This window comes from Pseudorasbora parva, chromosome 11, assembly GCF_024679245.1.
Source record: "Pseudorasbora parva isolate DD20220531a chromosome 11, ASM2467924v1, whole genome shotgun sequence".
In the NCBI taxonomy this organism is placed as follows: domain Eukaryota; kingdom Metazoa; phylum Chordata; class Actinopteri; order Cypriniformes; family Gobionidae; genus Pseudorasbora; species Pseudorasbora parva.
Genome location: NC_090182.1, coordinates 14,211,072 through 14,229,719, shown reverse-complemented (window position 1 = coordinate 14,229,719; position 18,648 = coordinate 14,211,072). Strand labels below are relative to the sequence as shown.

The 18,648-nt window shown below is 37.2% G+C and overlaps 1 protein-coding gene across 3 annotated transcripts in view; it reads left to right on the top strand.

Moving 5' to 3' along the window:
* The window catches only part of pdlim7 (PDZ and LIM domain 7), a 77,503-nt gene that overhangs the window by 27,719 nt on the left and 31,136 nt on the right, over nt 1–18,648 (top strand). For 2 of the 3 annotated variants that reach the window (XM_067457155.1, XM_067457156.1), the window contains exons 4-5: nt 5,377–5,407; nt 6,968–7,161. In XM_067457155.1, coding sequence (XP_067313256.1) covers nt 5,377–5,407; nt 6,968–7,161 — 225 coding nt within the window. Of the gene's footprint in view, nt 1–5,376; nt 5,408–6,967; nt 7,162–13,709; nt 13,727–14,184; nt 14,224–16,706; nt 16,862–17,708; nt 17,746–18,648 lie in introns of all 3 variants that reach the window. The other variant, XM_067457157.1, reaches the window with a different exon arrangement.

Genomic DNA, 18,648 nt, shown 5'->3' with positions numbered 1-18,648 from the left:
ATAAGAATTAAATTGAGACTTACTACAGTATGTCCATCATATTGTTACTGTCATCATGTCAAAATGAAAAGTTGTGATTATTCTAGACAGCTATGGCTAGGGATTATACTCTCATTCCTGCGTAATAATACAAGGGACTTTGCTGCCATACCATGGGTGCAGCAGCACAATTTTATTACGTGGTGCTTGAAAATTTTGAATAAATAGTAACGTATTAAAGTGTATCTTTAAAAAATAAATAAATAAATAAATATATATATATATATATATATATATATATATATATATATATATATATATATATATATATAATATATATTTTATATTTATATATTTATATTTATATATATATATTTATATATATATATATATATATATATATATATATATATATATATATATATATATATATATATATATATATATATATATATATATATATATATAATATGTGTATATATATATATGTGTGTATATAATATACACTCACCTAAAGGATTATTAGGAACACCAGTTCAATTTCTCATTAATGCAATTGTCTAATTAACCAATCACATGGCAGTTGTGTCAATGCATTAGGGGTGTGGTCCTGGTCAAGACAATCTCCTGCACTCCAAACTGAATGTCAGAATGGGAAAGAAAGGTGATTTAAGCAATTTTGAGCGTGGCATGGTTGTTGGTGACAGACAGGCCGGTCTGAGTATTTTCACGCACAACCATTTCTAGGTTTTAAAAGAATGGTGTGAAAAAGGAAAAACATCCCGTATGCAGCAGTCCTGTGGGCGAAAATGCCTTGTTGATGCTAGAGGTCAGAGGAGAATGGGCCGACTGATTCAAGCTGATAGAAGAGCAAGTTTGACTGAAATAACCACTCGTTACAATCGAGGTATGCAGCAAAGCATTTGTGAAGCCACAACACACACAACCTTGAGGCGGATGGGCTACAACATCAGAAGACCCCACCGGGCACCACTCATCTCCACTACAAATAGGAAAAAGAGGCTACAATTTGCACAAGCTCACCAAAATTGGACAGTTGAAGACTGGAAAAATGTTGCCTGGTCTGATGAGTCTCGATTTCTGTTGAGACATTCAGATGGTAGAGTCAGAATTTGGCGTAAACAAAATGAGAACATGGATCCATCATGCCTTGTTACCACTGTGCAGGCTTCTGGTGGTGGTGGTGTAATGGTGTGGAGGATGTTTTCTTGCCAAACTTTAGGCCCCTTAGTGCCAATTGGGCATCGTTTAAATGCCATGGCCTACCTGAGCATTGTTTCTGACCATCTCTTTATGACCACCATGTACCCATCCTCTGATGGCTACTTCCAGCAGGATAATGCACCATGTCACAAAGCTTGAATCATTTCAAATTGGTTTCTTGAACATGGCAATGAGTTCACTGTACTATATAGTACCAGTATACTATATAGTATGTGTATATACACACACACACATACATATACATATATATATATGTATATATGTATATATATGTATGTATATATACACACATACATATATATATATATTGTGTGTTACCCAAGGCAACGACTGACTCTTTTGTATTACATTCCAAAGAGGTTTTTCCTTTTTTCTTTCTTTCTTTCTTCTTCATTTAGCAAAAAAACATTTCTTGGTGTGAACATTTCTGAGAAAATTAGTCTTAAATAGTCCTAAATTAGGCTTCATTTTCTTTATGCAAACTACTATAATTTCCTCTTTTTGGGGATTTTGGAGTGAAATATGATGCATACATTTCTTAGGGAGATCCATCTGGATATGAAAGCTGTTTCAGGTCAGAGAGGGGTTGCCATTCTCTTTATAACGTCCCCTGGTATGAGGGAGGACATAAATGAATGAGGTCGGATCTGTCATGAAATGTTGCTGGATGTAGAGTCTAGCCGAATCTCCAGACAGCTCTTTGTCACAGGCCCCTACTTTGGAATGCTGTGGGACAGAGAGCCGATTGGTGGTGTGAGGGAAAGTGGGTGTGTCCTCGTGAGTCATGTCGCTGATAGTTAAATGTCATTTCTTGACATTTTTGGGAGTTTGTTGTGACATCATAACTGTGGAAACATCAATTTATCAATGTTCATAATTACCCCTTTGCCCAGTATGCTGCTAGATGACTAGTATCTTGACTATTATTTTGGGTGCTTTGGTTGTCAGACATGTCAGTTTATCTGTCTGTTGTTGTCTCACAGATAAATTAGTGTTTTCATCCCATGCAAAGGCATACTTGAAAACAAATGTCTGAACATGTCTGTATTTACTCCAGGATGTACTTTTATTACAGAGGGTGGTGTCGTTTTGGTTTACATAGCTGTTTGGGCAACCTCTTCAATTGTGGTTTGCAAGGGTTCTTTGAAACACAAAGTCTCTTTTTAGCTTTGTTGCTTTAGATTGTTGTCCTAGTTTGCCCTTCCTGTGTGTTTTGGTTAGTGAAGTGTTTGTTTAAAGCATTAAGTTCAATGTGAAATCAGAATTGATTTGTCTCAATGTGTTTGTCTTTGTAAACCTTGGTTGAAATGCAATAGCTTGCTCTTGCCACTGAAACAGGTTTACTTGTCAGCTGACATTAGATAGGCCACACAGACTATTAGTCAAAAGTCAGTAGCAGGCCTTTTTCGTTTAACTACTGTTTTAGGTTGTGTAATACATGTTGTCTCAAAATATATGTTTGTAATGTATATAATATGACATGCAAATTCAATGTCATGGTTATTTTCTGAATATTTTTTAATTTTTTATTTAAACTTTCATTTTTTGTTACAAACTGAAGAAAAACCGGTATAATATGTTTTAGGGAAACATTGCAAAAGTGTACTAATTAATTCAACAATTAGTTGATTTATTTTGCTTGCAGTAAAAAATATTGCCTATACACAATATAATATATTGCAGCTCTATATAATATCCATTTCCTGGACCTTATCACTCTTGTAAAATGGCCTGGATGTGCTATTTTCTCTCTGAGCTTTTTATCTGTAAGCAAGCCACTGTGCAAAAGGATACCACCTCTGTCACAGGAAGTGGTGTATAGGCACAGGAAATGCAGACTCATAGGGAGGTCACTGATGGAATGCAACATTTTTTTTCAGCCTAGTCTAACTAACCTAGACGGTTCAGTTTAATACATATTACAGAGATTATTTTGAGTACAGTGATACAGTGAAACAAATCTTGACTTTATATCTCACAATTCTGACTTAATATAACATAATTTGCAATTGTGCATTTATATCGTAATTCTGAGGGGAAATAAAGTCAGAATTGTGAGATGCAAGCTCACAAATCTGAGAAAAAAGTTCCAATATTTTTTTAAATGTTTTGCAAAAAACAAGCTTCCATAGTTTTTACTGTCAATAACCAGAACTCTTTTTTTTTTTTTTTTTTTTTTTTATCGACATCTGATTCATTGCAATTCCACTTGTTTGAGTCACATGTGTCTATTGAAAAACATTTGGACAACTATCAGGCATTAATTCACTCATACAGCTGCAGCATTCCATTCGGACTGATAAAATGGGATTTGGAGCCAGAAAGAACCGATTTAACTCACATAGGGCTGCAACGATTCATCGAGTAACTCGAGTTAATCGAATTAAAAAAATCCTCGAGGCAAAATCATCTGCCTCGACGCTTCGCTTAGTCCATTTAACTACACACAGATATTGGATAAAGACATTTTTTGTGTAAGGACTCGGAGTATGAGCGGATTGCGGTTATATCCGCGGTTCAGGTGCGTAAACATCCCAAACATTGCAGGTGGATGAGAGAAATCGTTAATATGTTGATTTTAATAAAGACGCAGAACTCTCATATCACGCTAAAACACAATGAATGCGTGTCGTTCTTTAACTTTCGTTTTCAGCTCATGTCGAGATCAAAGACCGCAATGCGAGAGAGAGAGCGGGCGGGCATCAGCACTGGTAATATCATTTAATATCGCTGTTTAAATGAAGACACCTGTGTGTTGAGCTTCAGGATGTGACGCTGAACATTTAAGTTTCATTTGCGGCAGTTCACGCGTCAGCTGAGGAGATACGAGCAACTCCAAACACATGAACTCGATGAGTTTGCAGCTTTGCACATGGATCACCGTCATTGTGATGTGTGTGAAATCTTTAATGAGACTTTATATATCCTACTTGATAATATCTTCGAAATGCACCATTAGATGTTCTCAATACTAGGCGCAACAAATATCAGAACAAGCTGTAACGCGCGCGCGCGTGTGTGTGTGTGTGTGTGTGTGTGTGTGTGATTAGCAGCGCTCGTGCTTTCAGAGCTCAGAGCTGCGTGCTTTCATTGATTTGTGTAATTTAAATATCACACTTTAATCATATGTATAGCTACTAACTTAAAGCAAGCTGTGTTACAATGATGAATGATTAGCTCAAAAGATCAGCATGTGTGATGTACTTTATCTGAATTAAACATATCTCGCGTTTGATCACGTTCTAGCGGTTATTCCTCCGTGTGATGTATAGGTTGTCGACCCTGGTTTATGTAAATGTAATTTTGCCAAAATATTTTTTTTTGTTTTGTTTAGCAACCTACTTCAGTGTAGCTAATATGTGACGATCGGGTGCGGGTGGATGGTTTGCTTCTAACAGCTGATTCGGTGCCGATAGAGCTGATCCGCACATCTCTTGTTCCAAGTTAACCTGTCCAATATGTTTTGCTCCAGTAAAGGAGTAAATAAGACAGTAAATGCTCATGTCATGCCTGAGCTGAAGCTGAAACATGAAAGTTAAGTTTCACAACATAAATACAATGTTTAGTTATTTATATTATTTATAGAATATTTATAGAATATTAGAATATTTATATTATATAGAATTTATAGAATATTTATATTATTTATATTGGCATTATTGTTATTTATATTACTACTATTTAGATTTATTGGTTGTAGGTTTAGTTTTAGATTGAACTATGTTTACCTTTTTAAAGTAATTTGAAATAGATTTTTATTTAATATAATATGGCAATTGTATGCATTAAAATTGTTTAGTTTCACAGTTATTAATGTATGCAATTTCAGCAATAAAACTTAATTTTTCTAAAAAGAAGACAAATTAGATGTTAATTTTAAGATACCCGTCTTATTGTCTCTTATTGCTCTTTAATAAAGAAAAAGTAATTATTATCCGATTAATCGATTAATCGATCGATTAAGTGGTAGATTAATCGATTACAAAAAGAATCGATAGCTGCAGCCCTAAACTCACATGAGACTTGGTGAATTTGGCACGAATGGCTGCTCATCCATTAGACTCTTTTAGTTAACATTTTAAACACAGCAGTGAAATTAGTAATTTTATGAATGAGCTTAAGTGAATTAAATCTCTAATTTTCTCTCTGCAGAGCTTTTCATACTGCCGGAGGAGAGCAGAAGGTAAGACGGCTATCCTTTCTCTCTTCTGTCTGACAGAACTGCAAAGCTTTCGCAAGACCGCTCAACCAGCTCCTGATATCTGAAGAAACACATTTAGATCTGTTCTCAAGTTCTCAGCTGCTCTGAATACTTCAGTACTACACACACACACACACACACACCCACACACACACACACACACACACACACACACACACACACACACACGTTGGTCTATGTGGTTTACAGGGACTCTCAAAAGGCATAATGGTTCTTATACGGTACAAATCGTATTTTCTGTCCCCTTACACTGCCCCTGCCCCTAAACCTGCCCATCACAGTAAACATTCTGCATTTTTACTTTCTTAAAAAACATAATTTAGTATGTTTTTAAAGCTATTTGAAATGTGAGGACATTTGATATGTCTTCATAAACCACATGTATAGTGTAATACCAGTGTACTACCCATGTAGTTATACAAATTTGTGTCCTCATAAACCACATAAACAGGCGCGCACACACACACACACACACACACACACACACACACACACACACACACACACACACACACACACACACACACACACACACATAATTGTTTCAGCTTTCAGCTAGTGTGATTTCACTCAAATGCATAATGCTTTATCTCATGTAAGTTTCATTGCTCTGTTAGCGTTCATGTACTGGTTGCACCTATGTTGCGAAAGGTTTGGTGGTTTGTCTATTTGATTGTCTGATTCTATTGTCTATCTCTCTTTTTGTCTTGCTTAACTTCCCTTCAGCACTTTTTGATTTGATTGAATTTGCATTGCTACAGAATGCACAAACCCAGACTGAATGTACATTATCCTATTAGGCCATTTGCAAATTGGCCTAATAGGAAAAAAAATTAAAATTAAAAGCTTAACAAATTGTGTATTTGTTTTTTCATATTATTTGTGGTACAATACTTGCATATTACCTTAAATTACTTTTAAAGAAATGTTTAATAGAAATAATTGTGCTAAACAATTGTATAATGCAATTTTATGGGAGGTTCAGCAGTGAAATGTTGGCAGGTGAAAAACTTTGTATTAATAACTAATCAGATCTTATCTCCTTCCATAATGCAAACCTAAACAAAACTGAATTTGAACAGAAGAAATTGTGCCCTCGTGTGGCTGCAGTAGATCATAGCATGCGTCTCTGCAACAGTGCCTGTTAGAATTCTAGTCATATGGGACAGTTATACTTTTCCTTTCAAACACATTCAAGTGCAGGGTACAGCCAAATCGAAGGAGGTGGGCCATGGTCTGATCTCAAGATACATTTTTGTGACCAGGGTGTGTTCACACTTCTCAAACAATCCTCCTCCACTTTCACTGTGCAAGTAATTTGCTGTGAGAAGACATAAAGACAATTCACACCTTTAACCCCTAGTTAATCCTCTCATTTGGAGAGGATTAACTATTAAACCTTATCTGGGATTGTGCATTCACCTGTGGTTCCACTAGTGTTTATGAAATTGCGTGTATGTGTGTGCGCGCATGATCTGACATGCATGGTGTTGCTTTTGCACTGTCTTTCTCCACACTCAGGATTCACTCGCACCCGCATCCAGTCAGCCCAAGTACTCGTTTGCGCCGAGCACAGCCATAAACAAGATGGCGCGGCCGTTCTCCGCAGCCTCTGGCAATGGTAGCAAGGGGCCTGTCATCAAGCCGGTGTCGTACGCCCCCAAGCTTAACTTCAACTCGCAGGTGCCCAGCAGCTCGCCGCAGCCTCACAATGGGTAGGTGACCAGCCAGCCAGTCTCTGACCGAGACTCAGGCTCATAATCTTTAAAGCAGGCTTTGATCGCCACAGGACCTGCTTTATGAGCTTAGTCCACAATAATGAGCCTCGTCATACCCAAGACCGCATGTTTCTAATGATGCAGCAATACCTCAGTGATGGGTAAGAACGCCCACAGGTCTCAGTTTTCATGCTCAACGCAAGTTGTCTGGATGCTAGCTCTGAAATTGTGATACATTTTTACGTGATATACTGCATGTGTCTGTGTGCGTGTGTATACTTATATATATATGAGATGTATGTTGCAATATGAAGAAATACTTGAATGTTTAACTCATGACTTGAATAGCCACATTCAAAAATTAGTTTGGTGTTTTTCTTGTAAGAAGCTGGAAAATAATCTAAAACTAAAAATAATCTGGTAGTTAAAAGTTTCAAAATGATTTTTACTCCTGAAGATTTTAATTGTTAGCATTTATTTTAATGTCACATATTTCACTAGCCATCATAAATTAGGTATCATTTGAAAGCTTACAAACTCAAAATCCATCTTGTGAAAACCGTTTTTAAATAAGTGTTGCGTTACCATGGAAACAGTACTTTTTAATTATTTTGGCAGGCTCCTCAAATTCTTTTGTTATCTTGACAAAAAAAGATATTGTCAGAAGGGTCTAAATCTCGAGGTACCATCTGGTGACTATTTTTGTGATAGAAGTGATGTTTTGACATAAATGTATTCTTAAAAAAAAAAAGTAAAAAAGTGATACCCGCTGGATTTTTTTGGTACAGCGCCTAAACAAAATTTAATTGGAACAAAAATTTGAGATCAACTTCAAATTTGGACACAACTTGGTTAGATATATGGCTTTAATTTTGATTTTAGAGTAAAACAGATTTTGGAAAAAATATATTTTACATAAAATAAAATGTAGTACAGTACATTTGAATTAAACTTCCATAACTTCTAAATACTTTAATTTTTTAAAGTGCTTTTACTTTAAAAAAAAATATCTGCGGAGTGTCTTCTTTATAACTTTAAAACTATCATTCTTGAATTACAACCATTTGAGTTTGAATGGTGCATTTTCATGTCTATTCTCAAAAAGGGGGATGACACTTAAGGGTTAACTTGAGTGTACTCTTTACAAAAACTAACAGAAGCCTCTTTAAGTAACCATAGTGAACTGAGTAAAAAAAACCTTTCCACTTCCACAGGACACAGTCCCATTGTATTTAACCAATTCAATATAAATCACAATATTATTATTATTTATTATTAAATAATATTTTAAACAAAATAAGAAATCTGTTAAAATACTATATATACCCGAATATTAGACGACCCTAAATATAAGACGACCCCACCATTTTCCAGACTTGTTTTTGGGAAAAAGATTTTGTAAAAAAAAAAAAAAATCTGGTTTTCAACAGAAAATATTTTTATTTGAAAATTTCTACTGATAATTCATTGGAAAAAAAAAAAACATTTTAAACCGATTAGTTTGTCACAAAATAAAGTTCACTATGTCAATGAGTTCAGAAATGAATGAATGAATGAGTGAGAAAAACGAATAACCTTTTCACAAAAATACAATAATTATTTAGGCCTATGTATGTATGCAATTGTAGTACTGTGAAGATAGATAGAAAATTACCATCTGCTTTTATTCAAACACATCTGACATTAAAGTCTTGAAACAAACCAAACTGTGGGGTTGCAATAAGAAAAGCAGTGCAAATGGGCTTTTATGCTTGCCTGACAAGCCAGCCCCACATCAAGATGTTTGGTCTGGAAACTCACCATTGACAGGGCTCAATCTGAGGTGCGGGATAAACGGTTGTCTTTCAAACTCCCTCTGCACGCAATAGGATAGAGCTACAACCAACCAGAGCAACGTGAAGCGGAGCTCATTGAGAGATTAAACATTCACTGTATCCCGTCGGCAAAACTCCGAACACATCTTCCCTTTTTAAAAATGACTTAAATGCCGTTCTTTGTTCTTTTCTCAGAGAAAAGCTTAACTCCAAGTCTTCCAGCGTCGCGGTCAAAGCTGATTTGAAAGACCGCCGTTCGCCAGTTTCTGTGTTTACTAGTAGCACGCGAGCGCAACTCTGCCGTCACTATGTTAAGACCCGCCCACCGACTCTATACACGATGTGATTGGCCTGACCAGAGTTTGGTTTTTACGTCTCAGAGCTGTATTAAGTTGCTAGATGATACTTGCGGCAGATTTGCTGCCGCTAGGGTTTGCTGCGTCTAGATAGGCTACCTTTATGCTACACATTAAACTAATTTATAACACTGTCACTAATTACGTAGCCTATCGTGTTGGTGCCCTCTACTGTCCCTCCCCTGTGATTTTGTCTATATCACGAATATAAGATGAACCCCCATGTTTCAGCGTATTTTATGTACACAAACCTAGTCTTATATTTGGGTATATATGGTATTTATAGTTTATTTGGGTGACGGTAGAGCTTATATTTATTTAATTTAAAATGCAGTGTATGATTTGACATTGCAATATCGATTCTATTTCGAAATATCGTGCAGGCCAACTGTAAAAGTTTAGGCTGACATACGTTGTTGTGTTCCTGCAAAGTGAGGTTTGGGGTCTGTGAGTTCAAGAGCCTGGTCTTTAGTGTTTTTCCTGGATTTATTGTGCGTGCTTCTAATAAACAACATGGCATTAAGCAGCTGCGTCTGTTTTCCTTGTTGGAACAGGCGGTTGCATGGCCACCCCGTTGACCAGACTGTTCTGGGATCTGCTCGAACACATCGTCTTCATCTGTTTTCCTCTCCACCTCTTCATCATCCCTTTGCGGGGACCTTCTGCACCTTTTTTTCTGCCAAGGTCCTGCATTTTTAACGAGCACTTTTATTTAAGCTGATCAAAACAACAGATGTTAGCAGTCATGTCCGGTAGAGTTGAAGACGATAAAAATGTGCCGTTCTTTTTATTTATTTATTTCATAAACACATGAAGGAGTTTGTGAAGGTGTTGATCTGACCAGGTCGAGAAGGTTGAAATCTGTCTTTAGGCCAGGGCTTGATGTTATCTGTTGCTGTTTATAGAGTCCAGACCCTCCCATAAAATCTGCTGAGCCCTCAAAGTGCCGTTACGGCCCTGGTGCTGAATTACTTAACAGCCTTACTTGGAAAGGCTCCTGTATGAATCCACCTTAACACAAGTTTCCTCACAAACAAATTGCATGATGGTGATTTTTTTTTATTCAAAATGGTGAATAAGACTTGAACTTCAGTAGGATTGTGAGAATATTTTCTGCTGCTAAGAACCATAGCAGAAAGCTCTGGATGTAGTGAAGGGAAGGAGGCGGAATCAGAGCTCGGCTGCTGGTGTGTACTGAATGTGTGTTTGCGATCCAGCACTGTCTGAACTCCAGAGAACATGGAGACCTCGGTCACTTCGGCATTCTGAGCATGTTTACAGCACCGCACGCCTACAAGCTTGTTTTTACAACTCTTCACTCTAAGGGGCACTAATGCTTGCAGTGTTTGTGGAATGGTACCAACTTAGAGAAATGAAAAATGCCTAGCGTTCAAATCAAAAATATTATTTTAATATTATATCACAGATATTATATATTTCGTAATATATACGACTGTTCAGAAGTTTGAGGATTTCATGCATACTGAGCTTTTTCAGTTAAAGGAATAGTTCACCCATAAATTAAAAATCCGTCATCATTAACTCACCCTCAAGTTGTTTCAAACCTGTAGGAGTTTCTTTTTTCTGCTGAACACAAACAATGATATTTGGAAGAATGTTTGTAACCAAGCAGAGAGACCAACCATTGAACACCATAGTGTTTTTTTCCCTACTATGGTAGTCAATGGTTGCTCTATCTGCCTGGTCTATTATACCTACAAACATTATTCCAAATATCTTCCAGATAACTCCTAAAGGTTTGGAACAACTTGAGGGTGAGTAAATGATGACACAATTTTCATTTTTGGGTGAACTAACCCTTTAAAGACTTGGAACCCGTGCTAAAAATGGACAAAGTTTTAAAAAAATAAGTTGGATGTTTGAGTATTTCGGTGCCAAAAATACAGCACTTCTCTCGCGTATGCACTTCGACCAAAGCGAGAGAAGCACGCCCCACAACACGCTTTGCTCAGCTTTAGCGAAATCATCTGTAATAGAACTTCACAAAATCAACAATGTTACCAAAGCAGTGTTTTTTTGGTTGTCTGGGCATGGGCAAGACCACCCTGTTCAGTTTGTTCTCTACATTTCGGCGAGGATTGTTTTATAAACAAGGCCCAGTTCAGTCAAAACGATAAAGGTTCATGGTCATGTGTTGTAACCGCAGGTGGTGAGCAAAACTGCTTCAAATGTTGCTGGCTATCAGCACACAAGTGCACGTCAAAACAATATGACCACGTATAGTTAATTGATCAATGGAGCATGCAATGTACACTCCTAAAAACCTTTAAAAATGGGCTAATAAAAAAAAATGACTGCAACATAATGAAAGTAGAAATTGGTAATCTAAGCCGCTAAGCAAATATTAACAGTTACAGTACATAACGTTACCACATAGAGACGTCCTTGTAGTCCTTGTTGCTGTTGCTTCTCTTCAATTTCAGCCTCTGTATCTGATTCTGGATCATATATGTATGGCTGAATCTGATTGATATCTTTCGTTTATTTAGGAAAACTTTTTTTCCACGTTTTCTAATGATGTCAGCTTTCAGTCGTTCTCAACCCAATAGCTGCGCGCACTCCTGACTTTTTAGCTCCGCCCCACACAATACGCCTCCATCTGCTCGCTTTGTTTGGAAAGACTGTACAGCGTATCTTTCTTTTATAAATATAATAAAACTAAAGATTTTTCGGAGATATGGTGGATGCAATATTACTCTAAGATTTACATGAAAGAAACTGTGTGTGGTTAATACACTGAACATTTTTGAGAATTGACAACCTTTATTAAAATATTATTAAAAGATTTTGTAAGCATATTGGGTAATTGTGTGTGTTTTATTTGTGATGACTCAGTGAAACTTGCTATTTTGATGATTTAGCAGATTTTGGTTCAGATGCAATAATATTTTGAGTTTATATTTATTAAACCATTGTATCAACTCAAATTTTTTATTTCAATAAACTCAAAATTGTAAGGCAACCAGGTTACTATAAGTTAAACCAACAAAAATAAAATTACAGTGTAGAAACTCAAAATATTATTTTATCTGAACCACATTAAAAATGTGATAAATCATGAAAATAGCAGTTTTCCATGTTTACATGTTTCACTGTGTCATCACAAATAAAACACACAATTACCCAATATGCTTATAAAATCTTTTAAATAATATTTGGATAAAGGTTGTCGCTTCTCAAAAATTACTCAAAAATAATGAACTCAAAATTTTATGGAAACCAGGTAACTTATTTTTAAAATAATTTTTATAGTATAGTTGCTGTCATGTTTGACTTAAAGGTGGGGTAAGTGTTATTTCAAAACCGTTTTAGAAAAAGGACTCTGGCCAAGTGGAATAACAAACTTGTAGCCAATCAGCAGGTAAGGGGCGTGTGTATGGTGAGAAGAGAGGCCCAGTGCACGTCATTATTCAAAACATACGAGTCACACAGGACCGACATTAGCCAAGAAAGAACTAATAAATGCTGGCTTTTGCTTAAATATGCTTTTGTGTCAGGTTCGCTTGTTTGTCCATTTCCGATCGCATTGTGGCTCACTTCAACAATGACAAAGACCCGTTCATTTCCACACCGTATGGAGCATCTAAACCCCCTCAGTGTTTCAAGAGTCAGCTCACAAAATGTGTTTGATAGGTAAGATACTATACTCCTTATATACCGGTATGTTTGTTTCGTCTTTACATCTATATTACCCATCTGGTCATAATTGTAATTTATGTCGTTAGCTGGACTATCAAGCTTGTATAGCCTACTAACTTTATCGAGTTGTTCATGAGAACGGTTTGTGTTTTGTGATCGCTATAACTCTAATATGGTCATAATTGTAATATGTCGTTAGTTGGACTGTCGGCTCGTGTTCTATCGAATTGTTCATGAGAACGGTTTGTGTTTTTGTGATGGAGGGGTGACTTTTTCGTTGAATATTCGACCAGGATTAGTTACACACAGATTCTGCCATAGTCGTTGCCTGGGTTACCTACGTGTGGGGCGGAGCTATCCAAATAGGGCCGAGACCCTTTTGGGGGTAGGGGCGTGTTTGTTTTGGTGATTTGAAATATCAACAACGGTTACCAGATATCACTTACCCCGCCTTTAAGGTTCAGGGATATTTTTAATAACGAAAGCATATTAAAGGTTACAGAATAGAAACGTTTAACTAATTTAATAGGAGGTACAATTCATTTTTTCTGCTGTTACTTAAAGCATGCTGCTGTTTTTCACCTCTAGAAACCCACAGTTTGCTTTGTTTGTCTCTGCATCGTGTCTTTCCACATGCTGTTTATTCTTCTTTGTGATTTATTTCTAAACAATTTTCTCTCCTTGTCTTTTTTTCTTCTCCTTTGTCATTCCACAGATGGAAGTTCTTGACAAGTTAGTAATGCCTTTCCTTATTTCCCTCCTGCTCTGAAAAATGTGTGCAATTATTGTTTTTGGCGATCAAATCCCAGCCCTGTGGCTCTGCCTCAATCCTTTTTCATATACCCCCCACCCCCAAATTAAATTTTATCTTTCCCGTTTCCCAAGTCTGCATTGTTGTAGTACTGGCTTTAGGAGACAGCAGATTTCTCACATATAAGCTGCTGTCTCACTCTGTAATTATTCACTAAGGGATTGTAAATGTACAGCTTTATTTCAGTGTTGATATTTCAGAGTGCAGTAGTGGAGATCAGCGGACAGCCTCCATTCACTTTAAGTCAGGCTGCTTTAATGGACACTGTTGTGTTCTTTGTTGTGCTCCTCCCACTCTTTCTCTCTATTGTTATTTTTGCTCCTTTTCCTTTTTTCTCCATCCTGTTTTTTCTGTCTCCCTTCGCTCTCCCGTTCATTAGAGGAGAAGCCTTCTATGAGGAGTTGTACCCTGAGGGGAAGTAAGTGCTGAATGCTTGTGGCTCTAATGCACTAGCTGAAAGAAAGTAGACCTGCCGCTGACCTCACTAATAAACTCTTGCTTTTGACGACATCAGGCCATGTTTCATTGCTTTTTCACTCGGTAGTTGAACTGTATTGAAACGCGGCACTTTAGCTGGGTCGTTTGACACTATTAGCAAATGTAGTCATGCACTTTGAATTACTTCATTAGAGCATGAAGCAATGAAGTGGAGCCTGAACTGAAATCATATTTCGTGGGTGTTTCGATTTATTTTTTGTGTGCATGTAGTTATGAATCTGATGTGTGAAAAACAGGGCTTTTAACCATTGTAAACCCTTCTTGTAGACTCTTAGCCAACCCACAGACTCTGTAGCATTTTTTAAAAATAACTTTCATAATGTGAACGTTACTTCAACGTTTAATTAAATAATAAACTGATTAATAATATTTTTAATAATAACTCTTAAGATTCTTGCATTTAGCAGACACTTCTATCCAAAATGACTCTTGTATGACAATGTGTATGAACAGAAGCATATTACCACAGAGCCAGCAATATTCATAGTGCCAGATTTAATAATAACAAGCTGAAGCATTATTAACATTACAAAATGAATATATATATATATATATTCAATATTTTAATTAATTAATACATTTTAATAGTTATATATATATATAACTATTAAAATGTATTAATTAATTAAAATGGGTAGCTTAAATCACATACATTAATTGTTAAATAAAAAAAAATACATTCAAAAAATTAAATGTTGTTCCAAATCCATAAGACTTTTGTTCGTCTTAGAAACACATTGACATGATATTCACCTAAAATACTGATGCTTCAAAACATTCATTAACAGATCAAATAAAAACTAAATCTAAACTAAATCTATATAAATTGAGATAAAAAGAGAATACTAAAGAGGTCTCTTAATAGACTTTTATTTACAATATAAACTGTGCTTTTGGATTGGGAACAAAAGTGTTATGGATTTGGAACAACAGGAGTGTGAGATGACCATTTCCATTTTTGGGTTGCAAAATAATTAGTTGCATTTATATAGCGCTTTTCTGGGTACTCAGTGCTTTACATATAGAAGTGGGGAATCTCCTCAACTGCCACCAATGTGCAGTGTCTACCTGGATGATGTGATGGCAGCCATATTGTTCCAGAACGCCCATCACACACCATCTGATTGGTGGAGAGGAGATGGAGTGATGAAGCCAATCAGGATAGGGGGATGATTAGGAGGCCATGATGATGGACCAAGGCCAATGGGCAAATTGGGCCAGGATGCTGGGGTTACACCTCTGGAATTTTTATGACCAAGAGAGTAAGGACCTCGGTTCGACATCTCATCCGAAGGATGGTGCTTGGTACAGTACAGTGTCCCCATCACTATACTGGTGCGTTAGGACCCACACAGACCACAGGGCAAGCTCACTAACGCCTCTACCAGCAGCAACCTAGTTTTCCAGATGGTCTCCCATCAAGGTACTCACCAGGCTCAGCCCTGCTTACCTTCAGTGGGAAATGGCTGCATCCTGGGCTCAAGGGTGATATGGCTGCTGGCCAATCCCTTTAAAGTATTTGATGGGTCTATAGATTCATTAAAATTAATTAATACAAAATAAATCATACAAATACATTGTAATTAAAAAGTATATTTTGAATAAAATAAAATAAAATAAGTTTTAGAACAAAATGAGAGTATTTGTTGGGAGTATTTTCATTTTTGGATTAACTGGGTAAACCCAGCCTGATCTGCCGGGGTTTTGATTTTGCCCTGCAACTCTCAACTGTACATTCATTTCTACTGCTTCTGGCACACTTTTTTTGGGAACCAATCGCAGACTGGCTTATCCACCTGGCACGCTATTGGTGGGTTTAACACAAGGATGATAGAGAAATGATGGGCTGTTGCCCATTGATCACACCATTTTGTGGTCTGATTGGTTAAAGGACTATCCAATTGCATACAGAGTCATTTGAAAAATTCTCCTTTATCACGCCTCTTGTGCGGTAGAAAATACAGAGCCCCCAGACCAATGTTCAATCTTAAAATGAGCTTAGTCTGGTGATGGTCAGACAACCTTTAAAGGGCTCCTTGTTGAAAAACCTGACTCTAAAACATCTTACTAAATTTGAAAATGCTAATCATAGTTCCTGCACCATTAAATTATAGTTACTCTAATAGATCTGTGGTAACTTTGTGTTGCAGCCACAATAAGTATTAGGTACTCTGTATGGTTACCATGATACGTTTTTGTAAGGAAACATTATACCCCCCCCCCCCCCCCCCCCCCCCCATTTGTACAGCATGTTCCCCCGCTGTGTTTGGTGTAGTCGTCTCATCTTGTGCTGCACGCATTGTGTAAAGCCATTTGTGGATTTTTCGATTTCGGATTTGCCATTTGCGGTGTGCTGTGCTACTGTGGTGAATGAGAGAGGTCACGAAGGGCTCCTGTCTCCAGGCACGGTCTGCGGGTGGAAAACCCAGGCTGCTTCATCCCCAACGATCGCAGTAAGAAGAGACTGATCCAGGATACGGAGGATTGGCAGCCGCGCACCGGCACCACCCAGTCTCGCTCTTTCCGAATCCTGGCCCAGCTCACAGGCACTGACTTCAGTAAGTCAGACACATACAGACCACAGCCTGTCAGCGCCGTACACTCCTCGCAGAGCAGTTGTGTTTCTCATTTGGGCTTTTCAGCATCTAAGCTCATTTTTGTCAATGGGTTTCTCTTGGAAAGATCATTTCTCAGGGAGTCAGTATTTTGTGAAGTAATGTGGAAAAAGACATTCCTAAGTAGGGGTGGGAGTTATGACTAAATTCTTAAATCATGATATAAAACTATTCATACTGTGATTTATTACGAAATGGTTTGCCCCAGAATTTCAGCTCAAATCCATGTCTGTCTGTCCATCCTTCCATCCATCTTTTGTAATTGCACTGTGCATTTACTGTGGTACACTCTATATACAGTTGTACCTCCCAGCCCTGTTCCTGAGTAAAAAAAAAAACAGAAGCTCTCTCTCCTAAATCCCTTCTTTACTTAGTGGCAGGGACTAATCTTAGTGTAGGAGGGCATGAAAGCATGTCCTAGAGGACCCAGCCACTGATCTGATATTGAGAGTGAGATCATAAAGAAGTGGGAAATGTCGTCTATCTATAGCTTAAAGGGTTATGGCTAAGATTTTCTTCTTTATACGATCTAGAGCCTGAGTGGCTGCGATTTTGCTCTTGTGTAAGTGGCAGGAGAGAAGTGTGCAGTCAACCATTGTTGCCGTACCATACCGTACCGTATCTCACAGGATTGACTCTCATGTTAAAAGGTGATAGTTCCTTTAAAAGCAGCAGTCCTTAAGTGTTTTGTGGCATTGTGCAGACTTTGGCAATGGATTTTTTTTTTTTTTTTATTGGTGTTTGTATGTCTAACGGTTGGTCTGATTGGTATCTCTCCTGCTTCCCTCAGTGCAGGACCCGGATGATGAGACCATGAAAAGGTCCAGGTAAAGAACTGTGTGAACTTGCTAATGAATTGCAGTTTGAAGCATTAAATCGCTGCATCTGACCTTTTACTACCCTCATTAAGAGATCACTGTGTTCAGCTCTCTGAGGAGAAACACTGAAAATATGCTTTGATCTGCATTATGAGCCCACGTCTGATCTGTGCATTTGCAGTATAAGTTCATACACAGAGTGCTGTGTGCCTTATAATCAGACCCACACAGAATTGTGTCCACTGATTTTTGCAGAATATAAATGGCTGTCATGCATAAAATACAGTTTTATAGATCTAGTTCACACCGAGTCAAATTCCAGGGTGTACTTTAGAGAAAAAAACGCAAACGTTTATTTATACAACAGTAACTGCTATCCCATAAGACCACGGGAGTTGTCATTTGATGCACATTTTTACTACCCTTTTAATCGTTTGGAGTGTTTAAAAAAGAAAAAAAGGAAATTATTATTTCTACTCAGGAAGGATCCATTTAATTGATCGAAAGTATTATAAGAAGTTTATAATAGTACAAAACATTTTTTATTTTAAATGAAGGTTTTCTTTAAAAAATCCTGAAAAAATGTATCACTGGTTCCACACACAATTTTTTTTTTAGCATCGATACAATTTAAAACTGCGTCTTGAGTATATTAGCATATCACCATATTAGAATGGTTTTGACAGACCTTATACATACAGAATAGCCTGACAAGCCAGACCCACATCAAGATGGCAGGATAAACGGTTGTCTTTCAAATTCCCTCAGCACACAATAGGATAGTGCTTCAACTAACCAGAGCAACGAAGAAGGTGAAGCAGAGCTAGTTGATAGATTTAACTTTCGCCGTATCCGGTCGACAAAACTCTGAATACATCTTACTTTCTTAAGAATGACTTCATTGCTGTTCTT